General features: G+C 34.8%; 1 protein-coding gene across 2 annotated transcripts in view; it reads right to left on the reverse strand.

The window, feature by feature from the left end:
• The window catches only part of TMPRSS15 (transmembrane serine protease 15), a 117,386-nt gene that overhangs the window by 73,070 nt on the left and 25,929 nt on the right, over positions 1-18,387 (reverse strand). For both annotated transcript variants that reach the window (XM_070488730.1, XM_070488729.1), the window contains exons 8-9: positions 14,139-14,247; positions 5,575-5,681 (exon numbers count right to left, since the gene is read on the reverse strand). In XM_070488730.1, the coding sequence (XP_070344831.1) occupies positions 5,575-5,681; positions 14,139-14,247 (216 nt within the window). The remainder of the gene's footprint in view (positions 1-5,574; positions 5,682-14,138; positions 14,248-18,387) is intronic.

Here is an 18,387-nt window from a genome sequence, read left to right on the forward strand (position 1 = left end):
GATTCTCAAGGGTTGGTATAGTGCTTGAGATATAAGAAGTACTCACATGATGATTTGCAAACATCATTGTTATATGAAATTGGCTTTTATAAAAACTTATAATTTAGCATATACATTCTCAAAGGGGGTGATATTACCTCCAAGGGGGTAAAAATTGGTTCTCAGGAACAAAAAAATTTCTTATTATTTTATTTTTAGTTTTTATTTTTTTGGTGAGGTAGATTGGCCCTGGGCTCATAAATGTTACCAATCTTCCTCTTTTTGCCTGAGGAAGAGTGGCCCTGAGCTAACGTCTGTGCCAATCTTCCTCTACTTTTTTGTATTTGGGACACTGCCAGAGCATGGCTTGATGAGAGGTGTAGGTCTGTGCCTAGGATCTGAACCCATGAACCTGGGCTGCCTAAGCAGAGTGCATCGATCTTATCGACTATGCCAGCAGGCCGGCCCCCAAATTCTTGATGTTTAAGCGTATAAAGCCTAGATATGCATACAGTGCATACACAGATATACAGAATATTTGGAATAGTGAAATTTTCTGGGGGAACAATTAGGAGAAAAAAGGTTTAAAAAGGTTCCTTAGTGGGAATGATAATGGAAAAAAGGAGTAAGAAACAATGGTTTGCATTTTAGTTTGGTAATCTGAACTGGGCATCTGATTCAGGTTTATGAAAAGTACCACATTGCAGGTTGGAAACAAAGCCCCACTGTTATTTATTGACTTCTAAAGGAAGATACTTCTACGAACTGCTGAAAATTCTGTGCTTATCATGTAGAAATTATCAAAAAATGTGCTATATGCATGACAATTTCAAGAGAAGCTAAAAGAGAGAGCATCAGGAGCAAGCACTGGTTCGCATCTTGCTCTTTTCCCTCAAAACGTTGTGTGTCATTCATTCAGTATTTTCTCCTGAAGAACCGCATTGGTTATTTAGACTCCTCCCACCAGCAGTGCAGCCCAAATGATTCTCACATTGAAAATTTTTGTAGCCATAAGTGTCTAGTCAATTAAAGGATGGGAACATTCTAAAAATTGGCTTCAAACCGATCTACCTCTCTCTTGCTTTCTTTTCTATAGCAATGTGTTTTTTTGGACAATGGCTTCTGGTTGGATTTGAATGTGGCTACTGGTTCAGTGGCATCCTTGATGATTGTACTGTGTTGGAGCTCTGTGCTGTCTGATGTTATTGCCCTAGTCTAGATAGTCCAGGCGTTTATGTCCTGAGGTCCATTAACATGCTTCAGAGATACACACAAACTTCTGGAAATGGAGTAGACTATTTGCATCTGTAGAGACTTTGTAAAATTTTCATCAGAGTCTTAAAGTCTCCTTGACTAGAGTACCAGAACCACAACGCCAGTGGAAGGCATGTATCTTATACATCCAGGAAGGTAGTAGAGGGTAGTGGTTAAGAGTGGCTACTCCAGAGTCAGCATGAGATTTAGTTCTGACTCCATGTCTTTCTAGACTCCTCTGTGTCTCCGTTTCCTCTGTTTTAATATAATAACCCTTTCCATAAAGGTTTGTGATAAGGAGTAAATAAGTAATTTCCATGTGATACAGTGACTTGTGCATAGTAAATGCTCATTGAATGCTATCTGTTGTTTCTCCATCTCCGCAGCTGGGTTGTAAGTCTTAAAAACGCAGAGATAATTTTTAATGCTTTCTGTACTACTGCCATTGCGCCAGGGCATGGGAAACTTTTAATCAATATTTAGGTCTATGAATTAAGGTGTGAGTAAACAGAGTAACAGAGTTTTCCTACATAAAAGAGTCAGGGCTAGAGTTCAAAGCAAAAAGGATTACCTAGTAATTTTTAAAGGTTGGATTTTTCTCTAACTGATATAAATTTTTAGACAATAATTATTTAAGAAAATCCAGTGTCTTCTACTAAAAAGAACCCAATGCTTCTATGAATATTAATTTACATAAACTTGCCAAGCAGTCACACTTAAATGTGAATTAACTCATCATTCATCTTCTAACAGCACGGGTTCCGGTGAATAGGTTTTGTGAATTAGGAAAACACAGAAGCATGACTAAAATGCAGGGAAATTTGGAAGGAGGGAGGAGGGCAATGGGCAGAGATGATAGACTTTCTACAGAGTATGATTCAACAGTTCTAGCTCAAAACTATTTATTTTATCCAATTTATAAGAGAAGAAATTATGCCATTAGAATATCATCTTTGTGTTGTAAAGGAGTTCTGATAAATTCAACACATTTTATTGAGTGCTCGCTATGAATTTGGTATGGTGCTAAGTGCTGATAACAGGGAGAAGAAATAGTCAGGTTCCCCTATTAGGGGAGAAAAGAAACTTTTGAATTAATCTATATGGGAGAAATGCCATGGGGGTATTGAGGAGGTATATGAGGAAGTAATCTTTAATTTTTCTGGGCCCTTCGATTAGAAAATTTTTGAGAGTCTCCGGAAAGGCCAACACTTTAAGCCAGTGCTTGTTAGACTATTCCATATAATGTAATCCTATCAGCCGAAGTGAGTGAATGGGTATTTCTAAGTGTACAAAAAGTGTTCTAATAAAAGCACAAAGTTTATCAAAATGCTTTACTTTGAATAATATTTGCATGTATTACTCAATTCCACGTCCATGATATGATTCTTTTTGTTGTAGGGTAAGTTGACTTTCAGAAAGGTCCTCTATGTTTATTGTGTGTCTGGCTATACCGATGCACGCTTTTGTATGCTTCAATTCTAAAAACATGGCCTTGAACTGTTAAGCCACAATGTTAGCAGTCCTGTATTGGGATAGACTGAATGGCATAACAACTACTCATTCAGAAAGACATTTTCTCGGTTTGGGAGCTTGAAATCAGTTTCAGTGTGCTCACCCAGGCTATTTTTGTTGTCTTTCTTTGAGGATACATAAAAACATCTATGTATTTTTCTGAACAAAAAATTAAATAAGCACACACCAGCTTCTACCACTTCCATACCAGTACTGACAATTATTACCGTCACTGAATTGAATATTGTACCTTTATCATTGTATCTTAAAGAAAACATTTTTGAATTAACTCTCCTGTGAGTCTATTCTGATTTACCTCAATTCCCATAATTATTTGGAGAAGACCCTGTTGCATGCTATATCATCTTTCTTTATGTAATGCCCACCTTCCTCTGGCACTTTCTACCAGTTAGAGAACTTTTACAGATATGCTTTACATGTATATGAAAAGGACTGAAAAATGCCTTTAGAATTTGTTTATACTGACTTACCCCTAATCAAGTAGATAAGAACTATTTTGTGGTACTGGATACTTTTATTTTTTTGCAACCTCTCTAGATAATCTTATTTTACCTAATTTAATTAAAATATTGATATATTTTAATGTGACAAAGATAACAATAATTGAGATATATATTCTGAATTGGTGTTTAATGAAAACAAATCTTGTGTGCATCTCTCACAGACAGAAACTTGTTAAATTATTTAGAAAAAGATGGCATTGTGAATGAAGAATGAAAGTATTGGGATTTTTTTCCCAAAACAAAATAACTTTAGAGTTATGAGAAATGCTATTGGTCTGTATTGATTACCTACTATAATACCATAATATATAAACCTGTTAATTTAAATTTAAATCAATGAATACTGAGTTTTTATAATATGTCGGGCATTGTGCTAGATGCTGGAGTAAGATATTATTACTTTTCTTAAAATAGGATACTGTTTTTAATTTTTAAGTGTTACTTTAACAGCCAATGCCATTTCTCATATTTTCTCAAGTTAAAATTAAAATATTTAATTTAAAAAATTTTAAAATAGATTTATATTTCAAAAAGGCCGTAAAAATTAAACAACTACCTATTTGTTATAATTTAAACGTACTTTTATAGCTCTTTTTCTATTTGGATATTTAGTTTCCCTATTGTATTTTTTATAACAATTATTTGTGCATTATTCACATCCCTATGCCTAGTGATTCTAAGATTCATTTATGGATTACTGATAATCTAAGCATATGAGTGAAAATAGCATTTAGGGAAATCAAGGTATTTGAAGAGAAAGCAACATGAGGGTAACTTACACCTGTCACTGTTAGGCAGTTAATAACTAAGAATTTAATTTTCATCATCGGTAGAGATTATAAACAGCACCTACATAATATGGTTTGGGGGAGCATTTATCGAGTTAAAATGCTGAGAGCATTACTTGATCAATGTATGCTAAAATTTATTAGCAATATCACATTGGCCCCTGGAGAAATTTATGTGAACTGGATTATTTGTCCACTTGTGTAAATATTTATGTTGACATAATTTTAAGGAACTAGGTCTATCAACTACAGAAATAAGTGGTATGAAATGTCTGGCCCACTTATTTAAGGAAAATGTGACTTACCATGAGTTCCTCTCTTTTCTGTATGCTTGTTATTATATTTATACTCGGATCTTTTAAAACACAATGAATAAATGCACTGTGTTCAAAGTCAGAGATTTTGGGTCTGATTTTTGCCTCAAACACTAACTAGCTTCGTGGACTCTCAGTCATTACCTTCTTAGATTTCATTTTCCTCTCCTGTAACGCATACTTGGCAGGTTTATTGAAAAGATGAAATAAGAATATCCACAGAAGGCACTCAATATCGTGTCACATCAGTGGCACCCAATAAAAATACATATTTTTATCATATACTTAAATATTCCTCAAATCGATAAATCAACCAAAAACATTTGTTGGATAGGATCCAATAGATCACAGGTACAATTAAAAGCCAAAATTATTAAAATAAATGTAATTATTTTATTAACTTTAATAACAGGTGCCACTTGCAATCTCATCTTAGCTCTTGACTACTCCTCCAAAGTGAGAAGGAAAGTAGTTATTCCCTTGACTCCATTTCCATTTTTTCTTCTTTATCCTTATTTCATTTCCTCCTGGAATTTCACTCCTACGTTTGTTGGCTACCATGAATAGGTCTATGCATTTTGGAACCAGATGGAATAAAGTGGGGTGGGCTCATGTATATTATTAGTGCATTCCCTGCGCTCTTCTCAGCTTCCATGAGTGTCCATGCACGCAAGACAAATGGTTATGTAATGACAATAACACTCACACCGACTATTTACTGAGCCTACATCCTGCTAGTCATTGTTTTACCTACTTTATTAATAATAGCCCTGTAATAAACTGAGGAACAGAGTGCATATTAAAAAAGGAAAAGAGATTCTGTGAGTTTATAACCCATGCAATATCAGAGAAAAAAAGAACAATAGTTTTTAGTATTTGTCTGAATTTTGCTTAGTGGAGAATAACAAACAAAGCAGAGTAACCAAAGACATAACTGCATTTCTCTGGAAAATTCCACATGATTTTAAAAACATCAGTTAAAAGAGGATTATGCGAAATAGGAAATATTTTATTACTAAGAAGATTGATTACATAGAGCACTAAATTATTAATTGTGTAATGAGGACCAGTTTTGTTTTTTTCCTTTCAGTAATTTAAAGTTCAAGTCCATATTTGGTTCAAAATCAAAAGGAGAACACCACTCCAAAAAGTTTCCCACATATTTTCATTTTGATAAGGGATTGTATATTTGTTTTAACTTACCTCTTAAAATCTTGCTTGAACCCACACCTTCATAAATATATAATACATCTGTATAGTATGTATTAAAAGAATCGAAGCTCAGTTCAATGGAAAGTCCTTGGTTTACACTAAAGTAAAAGCAAAAAGAAGATTACACTGTCAATAGCTGTCACAACTCCTAATGCATTCTAGAATTTGAATGCATTTTTCTAATTGTAAAAAAACACATAACATGAGACCAACACTCTTAACTGTAAGCACACTGCTGTAGGGCAGATCTTTAGAACTTTTTCAACTTGTGTGATTGAAATTCTATACCTGTTAAACAGTAACTCTCCATTTCAAACTCCCCCAGCCGTTGGCAACCACCATTCTACTTTCTGTCTCTCGGAGTTTGAATACTTTAGATGTGTCATGTGAGTGGAAACATACAGTATTTGTCCTGTGACTGGCTTATTTCACTTAGCATAATGTCCTCAAGGTTCATCTAGATTGTCACATATGACAGGATTTCCTTCTTTTAATGGGTGAATAATATTCCATTGTATGTACATACCACATTTTCTTTATTCATTTGCCCACCAATGGACATTTAGGTTGTTTCTATATCTTGCATGTTGTGAATAATGCTGCAATGAACATGGGGATGCAAATATCTCTTAGAGATCCTGATTTCAATTTTTTTGAATAAATACCCAAAGTTGGGATTTCTAGATCATATGATAGTTCTATTTTTAATTTTTTGAGCAACCTCTATACTGTTTTACATAGTGACTACACCATTTTACATTCCCACCAACAGTGCACAAGGATTCCAATTTCTACACACCTCCACCAATATTTAATTTTCTGTTTTTTGATAATGGCAATAGTGATTTTGATTTGCATTTCTCTAATGATTGGTGATGCTGAGCACATTTTTGAAAGTGTCTTTGTATGACTTCTTTGGAGAAATATCTATTCGAGTCCTTTGTCCACTTTTCTATCGAGTTATTTATTTTTTTGCCTTGGGGTTGTAGGAGTTCCTTATATTTTTTGAATGTTAACCTGTTATCAGATATACAGTTGGCAAATATTTTCTTCCATTCCATAGTATGCCTTTGTGCTCTGTTGATTGTTTCCTTTGCTGTATAGAAGATTTTTAATGTTATGTAATGCATCTTGCCTATTTTCTCTTTTGTTGCCTGTGCTTTTGGTGTCATATTCAGGAAATCATTGTGAAGACCAATGTTATGAAGCTTTCCTCCCATGTTTTCTTCTAGGAGTTTCCAAGTTTGAGGTCTTCTGCTTAAGTCTTTAATTCATTTTATGTTGATTTTTGTGTACAGCATAAGATAAGGTTCCAATTTTGTTCTTTCGCATATGGATATCCAGCTTTCCCTACATCATTCATTGAAGTGATTATTGTTTTCCCGTAGTGTAGTCTTGGCACACTTGTCAAAGATCATTTGACCATATACGTGTGGGTTTATTTCTGTGCTCCTATTCTGTTCCATTTATCGACATGTTTTTGTGCCAGTCCCATTGCTGTAGCCTTGTAATATATTTTGAAATCAGAAAGTGTGATGTTGCTCGTTTTGTTTTCTTTCTCAAGATTATTTTGACTATTTGGAGTTCTTTGTGGTTCAATATGAATTTAGAATTCTTTTTTTCTATTTTTGTAAAACAGTGCCACTGGGATTTTGATAGGGACTGCATTAAATTCATAATTATTTTTGGTAGTATCGACATTATTATATTACATTATTATATTTTAACAATACTAAGTCTTCCTCTTCATAAGTATGGGGTGTCTTTCCATTTATTTGTGTCTTCTTTCAATTCCCTCAGTAATGTTTAGTAGTTTTCAATGTACAAGTCTTTTGACTCCTTGGTTAAATTTATTCTTAACTACTTTATTCTTTTTGATGCTATTGTAAATGGGATTCTTTTCTTAATTTCCTTTTTTTACTATGTGCTGTTAGTGTATAGAAACACAACTGGTCTTTGTATGCTGATGTTTTATCCTGTAACTTTGCTGAGTCCTTTTGTTAGTTCTAATAGTATTTTTTATGGAATTTTATCATTTTCTACAACTAAGATCAAGTCATCTGTGAACAGATAATTTTACTTCTTCCTTTCTTATTTGGATGCCTTGTATTTATTTTTCTCACTTAATTGCTCTGGCTAGTGTTTCAAGTACTATGTTGAATCAAAATGGTGAGAGTGGACATCCTTGTCTTGTTCTTGATCTTAGAGAAAGGCTTTCAGCTTTCATCAAGTATGATATTAACTCTGGACTTATATTTCATGGCCTATATTATGTTCAGGAAATTTTCTTCGATTGCTTATTTATTTATTTTTTTAATCATAAAAAGGAGCTGAATTTTGTGAAAAGCTTTTCCTGCATTTATTGGGAGGATCATGTAATTTTTATCTTTCATTCCATTAATGTGGTGTACCAAATTGATTTCTTATTTATGTGTTGAACCATCCTTATATCTCAGGGATAAATCTCTCTTGGTGCTAGTGTATGATCTTTTTAATGTGCTATTAATTTGATTTCCTAGTATTTTGTTTGAGGAATTGTGCATTTATGTTCATTAGGAGTCTTGGCCTGGTTGTTGTTTGGTTGTTTTCTTTTCTTGTGGTGGCTTTATCTGGCTTGACTATCAGGGTAATGCTGGCCTCATAAAGTGAGCGTTCTTTTTCAATTTTTGTAAAAGTTTGAGAAAGATCGGTAATAATTCTTCTTTAAATATTTGGTAGAATTTGCCAGCAAAACCATCTGGTTATAGGCTTTTCTTTGTTGGGAGGTTTTTGGTTACTGATTTGATCTCCTTACTAGTAATTGTCCCATTCAGATTTTGTATTTCTTCATGATTCAAGCTTGATAGGTTATATGTTTCTAGGAATTTATCCATTTCTTCTACATTATCCAGTTTGTTGATATAAAATTATTCATAATATTTTCTTATGATCCTTTTAATTTTTGTAGCATCTGTAATTAGTTGTGGCATCAGTGTCTCCTCTTTCATTTCTGATCTTATGTATTTGACTGTCATCTCTTTCCTTAATCTCTCTAAATATTTGCCAATTTTATTTTCAAAAAGACAACTTTTACTTTCATTAATTTTGTCTATTTTTTTCTATTCCCTATTTCATTTATTTCTACTCTAATATCAATTATTTCTTCCTTCTGCTACCTTTGGGCTCAGTTTGTTCTTTATTTTCAGTTCCATGAGGTGTAAGGTTAGGTTGTTCATTTGAGATCTTTGTTCTTTTTTAATGTAGGCATTTATTGTTATAATCTTCCTACTTAGAACAGCTTTTTCTTCATCCCATACATTTTAGTATGCTGTGTTTCCATTTTCATTTGTCTCAAGATATTTTCTAATTTCCTTTTTGATTTCTTCTAAGACATTGATTGTTCATGAGCAATTAGAGGCTTGCAGGTTTCTTTTTCAAGAGTTTCTAATTTCTGGATCATGCTGGCGTCTGTACATGGCACTGCAAATTCTCTTGTTCTATAGCAGCAAGCCACTCCATTCTCCCTTGTTGTCCGCAGTCCACAAGGCATTCAAAGTGTGCAGGTTTATCTGCTCCTCAAGTCCTGGCAGACAGATATCAGTCCCTGGGACAGCCCTTAGAACAGTTGGAATGTTGGACACATACTGCACTTCTTTCCCTCCATCCTGAGGTAGAAGCCTTGAATTGTGCACTGTCTCCCAATTATGTCAGGCCATGCTGGCCACAGCAAGCCATCCTGCTCCTCTTTGTTCTCAGTACCTCTCAGGCATCCGAACTATGGTTCCATCAGTGCTCCAAATGAACCGAGACAGAAGCTAGTCCCTAGACAGCCCTTGGAAAAACTGCCACATTGGATGCACACAGCACTCTTCTCTTTCCCTCCAAAGGAGAAGTAATGAGCTAAGACCAGACATTCTCCCGGTGCTGAGCTCTACTGGCTTGGGGGAGGAGCTCACACAAATACAATGAACTTGACCTTCTCGCCCATTTCACTGCACCTGTTCTTGGCTTTATGCTCACCTACGGTACTGCAACTTCTTAACTGGATTCTGGATTTCTCATGAAGGTATTATTATTGTTAAATCAGTATTTCTGTCGGGGGAAAAAGCTGTGGCTTCCTATTCTGCTATATTACTCTTGAATGTATTTTAATAGATATTTAAAATTAGTTTTCAGATAAATTTAGGTCCAATTCTTATGTTTAAATTATACTGTGAAAATATCAATTTATCTGCAGCATAGCAGAAAGGAAAGAATATGTACATTATACTCTCAAAAGTTAATTTTTATTTGGATAATTTAATTTAATTTATTTTGGGGAAGTAAGACCAAAATTTCACTTAGGAAACAGGCCAGTGTGGCGATACATGAATATTTCCTCATTTGAAACAGTTTTAAATCAAATTACTTATAACATACATTATATTCACTTACTGTATTTACTTACTTACCTTTTAAAAAAATCTCAGTATACATTTACTTTTTAAAACAAGCAAGATTAGATAAAGACACTTTTTAAAGGACCTGGGTTTTGAACAGGTGCCGCCCCTTTACGTAGAGTGGAAACACCATGTTATCCATACCATTGCAATTGTTAACTACAAGCTTAATTATCTTGTTTACCAGAATTTGTGTGACTTAAAGATGAGATTAATTTATTCATCCTGTATTCTCTGATACTTTGTAGAAACTATTATATGCTTTTTGATGGAAAAAAATTTAACCTATGTAGCTGCCATTATAAAAGAATAGGAGGAAAGTGTGACAGATTCATCAGAAAGTTTTAATTTCATATTTAGAAATAGAAATTTTCATTTTCAGATATTAAGTTTGGGGAAAAGGTGCCTTGGGCAACTTCTATTTATAACTCCACTGTCCCACTGAAGTGGTAGAATCAGAAATGTGAATAATTCCTGAATGTCTTGGAGGTGCAATGTTCCCCTGAACTCCTCAGAAGGGAAGAGGCTGAAAGATAACGAAGAGGCCTGGGTGATGACGTCTAAGCTGGCCGAGGGTTGAAGAGGTTGATAATAGGGAGAGATCTAGTCTCCAAGGCCAAGCAGGAGATGAAGAAGTGACCCTGCCAAGGGTGTGGCAAACTTGGATTTTCGGTAAGTTATCAGTAATACCTTGGCCAATCTGGAAATTGAGGACATTCATTGCAAGTGTCATTAACTTTGGAATTCTAAAGATCATTGTTGGGAAACATCCACTTGCAGCAAGACCTCACTTTTGACAAACACTGTGTTAGAATCTTGGTCAGGGCTGGAGTTTAGAATCCAAGGAGTAGGCTCAACGACATTGGAATGGCAGCTCCTAGCAGGGCAGGATTAAAAGACATCTCAGCAGAAACCCAGGTTTTTGGACCAGACCAGTGTTTGCTTCCAGGAAGGTAAGGTTAGAACAGTAGTAGTTTGTTTTAAAGAAATATTGACATATGGACCTCAACCCTGAAGAACAGATTCAGAAATTCTGGAGTGGATTATGGGATGTAAATTTTTAAATACTTCCAGAGTGATTGTGATGTGCTCTCATATTTGACAGCCCCTGGAGACAGACAAGTAAATGCAAGGTATGCCACACTCAAGAGCTACTCTCAGCTCTCTTTGGTAACCACAGGAGGTTGGTAGGGGTAAAAAGAGATTAATATGAGGGAGCAGCAGATCTTCCCAGCCCAGATTGAGAGAGGGAGAGCAAGGTAGATGATGGTAGCAGCCATTTACATAAGTTCCATCTCTGTTAGGTCAGGTCAAGGATGGGGGACTGATTCTGTTGGTGAGACCTTTAGGGAGTCCAGTGTCAAAGCTGAAGAAGATAGAGGAAGAAGAAATGAAGCAGACTTCTGGGAAGATTTCTGCTGTTTCAATTAAGTTTTGATGTCTCCAGGCAAGTATATTATGAGTTTTTCTTCACATGATGTTATTTTCAAGGTATGAAACTAAGGGATGTGAGGGAAGCTCCCCAGGATCCTTCATGTTCAGGAGTCCTTTACTTTTTCAAAATAGACAATTGAAGGAAGAAGTAAGAAACCCATGCATACTATTTTCTACTTTCTTCTCATTCAGAAAAGCCAACTTTCAGTAAAAACACAGGAATTTATAAAGGTAAGATTAATTACACGATATAATATCTGATGTTTTTATAATGTTAGACATCATGGTTACCTCCTGGTTTTTTGAAGGGAAATGGTATGTTTCTAAATGTAGTTTATACATTTTGCATTTTCGAATCCGTAGTTAATCTTTATAGCCCACTTTTCTTGAGCACTTAATAAGGGGCTAAGCACTTTACATTCATTATTGCTCTTAATAATGACTTTGACCTTGAAGTTCAGGATGTTGAACTTTACAGACGTAGACATTTTGGATCAAAGAGATTTAGTCATTTACCTGAGATCACAGATCTTAAATCTGAAGAAGCCGGATTTGAACTCACACAGACTGTCTCCATTACTCACAGTCTTAATATTGACATTCTGCTAAATGTGGTCTTCATATAATTCCAGGGCTGGGCTGGTCCAGCCCAAAATATAGTTTCATTGCATCTTAAACATTTCTCCACTGTTTAATAGGTCTTCTAAACTTGTACGAAACATCTTTGTCTTTATCCTTACTTTGATCATCTTCAGGAAGAATAAACTATCACTTACAATGCATCCGTAATGTAATAATCAGTTTTGAGAAGAAAAAATACTTAGATTATTTATATGCTTGATTAAATCATAATTTCATCATGAAGTACAGTATTTGTTTAGGGTAGTCTTTCAGATTCTTTGGGTATTAAAAATAATCCCTGCACTAATGGTGGATTTCTTAAAATAGTTTCAAAAATTAAGTAATGGAAAAGGAAGTAAAAAGAAAAAAGGAAGAGAACTATATAAACCCTTAATTAACAGTGTGATTATTACATAAATTACATTACTATTACAACAAAAGTTTATTGTGTTCTGCTTATAAGGCTTCCCTGTAAGTTTCACCTTGCTTTATTAAGAAGTGGATTTAACAATTAAATTATCTTTATTTGGTATTAATAAAATTCCAATGATTATGTGAAGAATTCATTTAGGATTCATGTTCTTTCCATTTTTAGGGGAAACAAGTTAAGATTTCTCTAAGGCTTTCTGCTGACATTTTAAATAAGGAATAGACTATTTTTCATTTTATTTATGAGCAATGCTAATAGCCATTTATAGATGCTTCCTTTTAAATTTGATGTTATTATATTGGAAACAATATCCTTTAAATTGGTTAATTTTTCACTTGGCAAGTGAGGTGCCATTTTTAATGCAAAATCTTATTTTTGGCACAAACGTTAACATGTTATCTAGAGCATGAAAGCAGGAGAAATTATCCTCCTAGTGATCACGTAACTTGCATGGGACTGAACTCCAAAATAGAAATTTTTCAAGGAGAACAGGATGTTCTTCTTTCTCTGAATAATGTCAAGTAAAAGTGCTTAGGACAATCTTCCCTTCATACCTCATCTCATCTCTGGGCTACTACGCAGGAAAACAACCTCGTGAATCTTTATGGGGCCATTTCCTGCCAATTAGCAAGAACCTGAGGCTTCTTCTTTTAACCTTCTTTTAATCAGCTGTTATGCTGATTCCTCTAGTTTTCTTGTGAGTCATCACCACGATTAAAACTATTAGACAGTAGGTCAGATTGGGAAACCATAATCCCATCCAGCTGTGAAGAGAAATGATCTAACTAGAATGTCATTTCCCAAAGTGAATTTCATAGAGCATTTATACTGAATACTCTGGGGGAGAAAAATGTTCAGTGGCTTAATAGGAAATATATTTTTGGGGGAGATTTACATTACATGTTAACTTATTTAAGGCTATGAGAAGTCCTATACTTTTTTCTTTTTAAGTTGTAATGATTTTATTTCAGTATTCCTTATATTTATTTGAGTAAAAATTATTTTTCCCTTCAAATAGCTGGGAGGAACAACAGATACTACTCCTCTGTGAAAAATACTTAAGTAAACATTAAGGTAGATCAGCCATGAGCAGTTTGATTATTGATCATCATAATGACTGGAATGGTCAATTGAATTAAGAACTTGGAGGTCAAATATAGTAACTGATTCCAGCGTTATTCAAGATATAGCAAAAAGGATATACATAGAGCGTGTTCCCAGCTCTTACTCTGCAGTGACTAAATCAGTCACTGAAGATTTTCACACAGATGTTGGCACAATGAGAAAGGAACTATTCTGTAGCCAGGATGCAGGTGACATGAAATACCATTTCTTGTGATACACAGATATAGAGGTGTGCTGTTCACCTTGGCAGCACTTGATTTGTGCCAACCACAGAAAAAAAAGTCGCTACAGAGCCCAATGAGATGGCCTTATTTATTAGACAGCATTGCTCACAGGACAGAATACCTTTTCAAAAAATTAAGAATGAGAGGGAAACTTCTTGCATGGTTTATCAGTTAGGAAGTCTTTGCTTCATAGCTAATGAAAACTATTATTAAAAAAATAAACACACTTCTAAAAGTAGTAAGGCATTGCATCAGAGAGAGAGTTTATGACTTAAGAACTGGAAATAGAAGATGGCATATTACCGTATAATCCACTGGCAAACAACACTTGATGTAGAAGGGTTTGGATAATGGGCAGCCTGGAAGGACCCAGAAGATCCAGTCAACAAAAATCTTCCATCACAAGCTGTGGCTGTGAAAAAATGACAATTAATGTTAGACAAAAACGATCTTGGAAAGTTTTCAAACGGAATGGGATTTAAATTGGCTAATGAACACTTCACAGCCCACTCATGACTGAATCTGTATGAGACCAGTTTACAAAACTGAAGTGATCAAATGAGAGTAGATCTCATGTTTAAAATCTATTAGCTATTTTCAAATACTCTTGAGCATCCCATCCTAGACTTCCCTAGAAAAACATTTCATTTCTAAACACTCATACTGAGGCTGTATTTTTAGAATAACCTTTCATATTTGTAAGGAAACAAAAATATCTAAATTGTGAACTTCCAGTGTAGACAAATAAGTACTAATTTTTTGTCTTATTTTCCCCACTAAATTTGAGCTAGGATGAATTTCAAGTATGTGCACTGAATGCTATGTTCTCCTGAAAACGATTAGAGCATGGCCAGCAAATGGTATGTACGCTGCCAGTGGCCTGTGGAGAATTTCATCCATTCAGTCTACTGCACTCATCTTTTAAATCTCACTGCTCTTGCTCCTTTTGTATGGACTTGCTATATAGCTCAATATTTTCATTCAATATTCCTGTATATGACTTTTGCTTTCCATAATTACTCATTTTCCTCTTTTAACTCTTACAGCATATTTATTTCATATACTTCTCTTAATGTCATGCATTAGTAGTTGTCTTTAAGTTGTATCTGAATCATTTTCAACTGGGTTAAAATCGTGTTGAAGGCACGAACCAGGAGCTATACCTTATAGCTTGTCATCTTCCTCTTACACTTGCTACGTAAAGTATACGGTAAAAAAAACAAAGCCCTTTGGATTTTCACAATCTAGTTTTTATTAGATTATTTTCTGTACACTTAGTTCTATTGATAACATATTTTGAAATAATGGCTCCTAGAATGTATCCTTTTTCTCCTGGTAGGTTGTTAATTCCTCATATGTCAGAAGCATTGACAGAGGGTAGGAAAATAAAAGAAATTAATTAGATTGCTGCTCTTGTAATCTAAATGCTAGAATAAGCTAATCCTAAATTGATGGATGTAAAAGCCCATTGTAATACTATACAGCGATTCTATCAAGTTACAAAATTGAACAGCACACAGAAGTCTTGGTAAAAATCTTGTGTTTTTGGTTGACTTTTTGCAATTTTTGGTATATTCTTTTAAAAGCATAAAAATCACTTTGATAAATAAATTTTAAGATTCAAAGTCTGTTTGTGAACAATGGCTTAGGGATTCATTGCATTGGATTATGACTCGATAGACTGATTCCCAGCAGTAGGCAAAAGCCAAACCAAAATAAAACAAAAAACTGAGAACAGAAAAGATCATGACCCAAGATGCAAGGATTAAACTCTTAACAATCTGTCATAGAGCTCAGGAAAGGAAATAGAGAAAATGGTGGCTTGTTGAGAGTCACTGAATCTCTTTATGTAGAATACTGGAGCAAACAAAAACAATTAAGGCTAATTTGTATGATTTGAAGATAAATAGTAAAATATGTGACTTTTTAATGCAGCGCTAAATAATTTTCTAAAAGGCAAAAAAAATCTCCTTCTTCACTGTCAACTCTGCCCAACACAAACTCTGCCAAATGTATGGGACAATTAATCTCTTCGCGTCAATGACCATAAAAGTAAGAATAGTATCTGCTTGTATTTTATGTGATATGCAGAGACTTTTAGTCGCAGTCTATCAAGAAACACATGGACTCTAAGATTACAAGCAGTGCAAGAAAATCCATTGTTATAGTAAATAGTTTGTATTTAGATGAGACAACATCAGACGCATTCTGGGTGGTATGGCCGCGGACAATAGTTTATATTTACTGAGGTAGAGCAATCAAGCCTACCAGCCCTAAAATGTAAGTGCTAGCATTGATCGAGTGTTTACTGTGTGCTAGCCATTGTTCTAAAGTCATTATATATATATTAATGTAATCTTCACAACAACCTTATGAAATTACAGGTGGGGAAACTGAGGCACAGAGAGGTTAAGTAACTAGCATAAGTTCTCCCAGCTTATAAGTGCCAGTTCAAAGTCAGGTCTTACTCCAGAGTATACTGGGTTACGCTTCCTAATACCACAATATATAGAACTACCATGATGACATCATCCACTGTTTGAGCTGAGAAGTGGAGGAGGAGATTGTAAATGAAAGAAGAAACAAGAAATTTAAAAAGAATTTCAGCATTCTTAAAATTAGAATATAAATCATGTTTGCAGTAGCATTCCACAACCAACAGGAGGAAGCAAAAAAAGATGGAGTAAAAAAGAGAACAAAACAAGACTGGTTGAAGAATTTGTAAAATCTATTTGCAAAGCTGATCACATTTTAGTAATTCTTCACATCCATTCACTACATTTTGGGGGAAAGGTGTGGACAGCTTTGTGCTGCACAGCAGGAGCCATAATTCTCCAAAGAGCTGAGTTATGTCCCTGGTGGCAGAGACTGTTGCATGTTTCCCATACCCTTTTTTGGTCCCTTCCTAGGCACATAACTGGAATGCACTTCCCAAAGTGGGGCCCTGTGACTGAGTATGGTCAATAAACTATTAAGGAAGCGATTGTGTTTATTTCCAGATATGATTTCTAAAAAGATCTTCCATAACATTCTTTTCTTCTCTGTCAGTAGGTTGCAAAGAATCCAGTGGAGGACACTGGGGAAAGAAGGGACGGTGGGGAAGTAGCAGGTATCCCAAATGCCTACAGAGATCACAGCCCCTTGTCATCTTTCTTGGATTGTGACATAAATAAACTCTTATTGTCTTCTATTACTAAGGTTGTTTATTGTAGTATTTAGCCTGTCCTAAAGAATATAATCAGTCTGCCTGTCTAGTTTTCTATGAAGTTGTTGAGTTTTTGTCAGAATGGATAATCTACAGGTCTAGCTCTACTCTAAAGGGCCTTTGGTGAATTCCTGCAAGCAAGTAAAGATTAAGAAGAATACTTCTAAAGAAATCTAAAATAAAATTATAATGGTATTGAACTACTGACAATAACAAGGTTCAGAATGCCAAAGTATAATATTTAAAAATATAGGCTTGTTCTAGGGGCTTTCTCATACATTCTTTTACTTAATTTCAGGATGTTTCTGGAGAACCTAATTTTACATAAGACAATGAGGCAGAATAGCCTTTCAGAAAAACACATACAACCCAGCCATGGATGAGTAGGATTACTGGGTGTCCAGGATTATAACTTTGTAGACTGCACAGTATTTTCCAGTGCAGCATCAGAAGAAATTCTGAGTGAGAGATAAATGAGCCTGTCAAATAATACCAGACATTCTATTGCCCTATCCAAAATGTTGCCTGTAGTAGGATGTGATTCATAAGGGTCTTCTGAGGACCCACTGAGAGCTCCCTCTGCTGGCTCTTTTTACCAGCTGTGTGTTTGCTCACAGCATTGAATTCTCCAGATATATACATCAAACATAGTCTATGCCCATCTATCCAGGTATATTGCACGTACACGAGGCATGCAAGCAACCTATGGAGACACTTGCCAACTTCTAAATAGGCCTGAACATTGCCCTAAAGGTGTGAGTCAGCATCTTTTTTTCTCATAATTCAGCTAAAAAGTAAACTTTCTTGCTGATGCAATTCTAATCAGAAGAGAAAAACAATTTAAAGAAATTTCTGGTTCAGCTATAGTCAGCTATAAGTTGTGCAAACCTAAATAAGTAAAGACTAAAAAAGGAAGCTGTGTGAGGAAGTCAACATTAATGACTCTATTAATAACACAAACTAGAACTAGAGCTCACAGCTGGAGAAAAAAGAGAGCACAAAGGTCAATTTCATATAGAGAGAATTCTAAGTTAATTTTTCTGTGAATGTAGATTGATGGACAAGGGCTTTCATATAGAAATTATGCTATTACAAGTTCGAGTTGGTGCTGACAAGTGCACTTGGCTTTTGGGCTCCTCATTATTAATGATTAAATGATGGGCAGAGTAATTGATTTGTTTACTTCCTTATTCCACAAGGCTTTAAATTTATTTTCCAAAATAGATACAATGTTAACTTTAAAATACAAATAATGAAGAGAGTAAAGAAAAATGGAAAAATGAGGATCGAGAGGCTTAAGTAAGTTAGTGACATATTGACACTAAGAAAGCTAGATGACCAGTTGAT

This window comes from Equus asinus, chromosome 18, assembly GCF_041296235.1.
Source record: "Equus asinus isolate D_3611 breed Donkey chromosome 18, EquAss-T2T_v2, whole genome shotgun sequence".
In the NCBI taxonomy this organism is placed as follows: domain Eukaryota; kingdom Metazoa; phylum Chordata; class Mammalia; order Perissodactyla; family Equidae; genus Equus; species Equus asinus.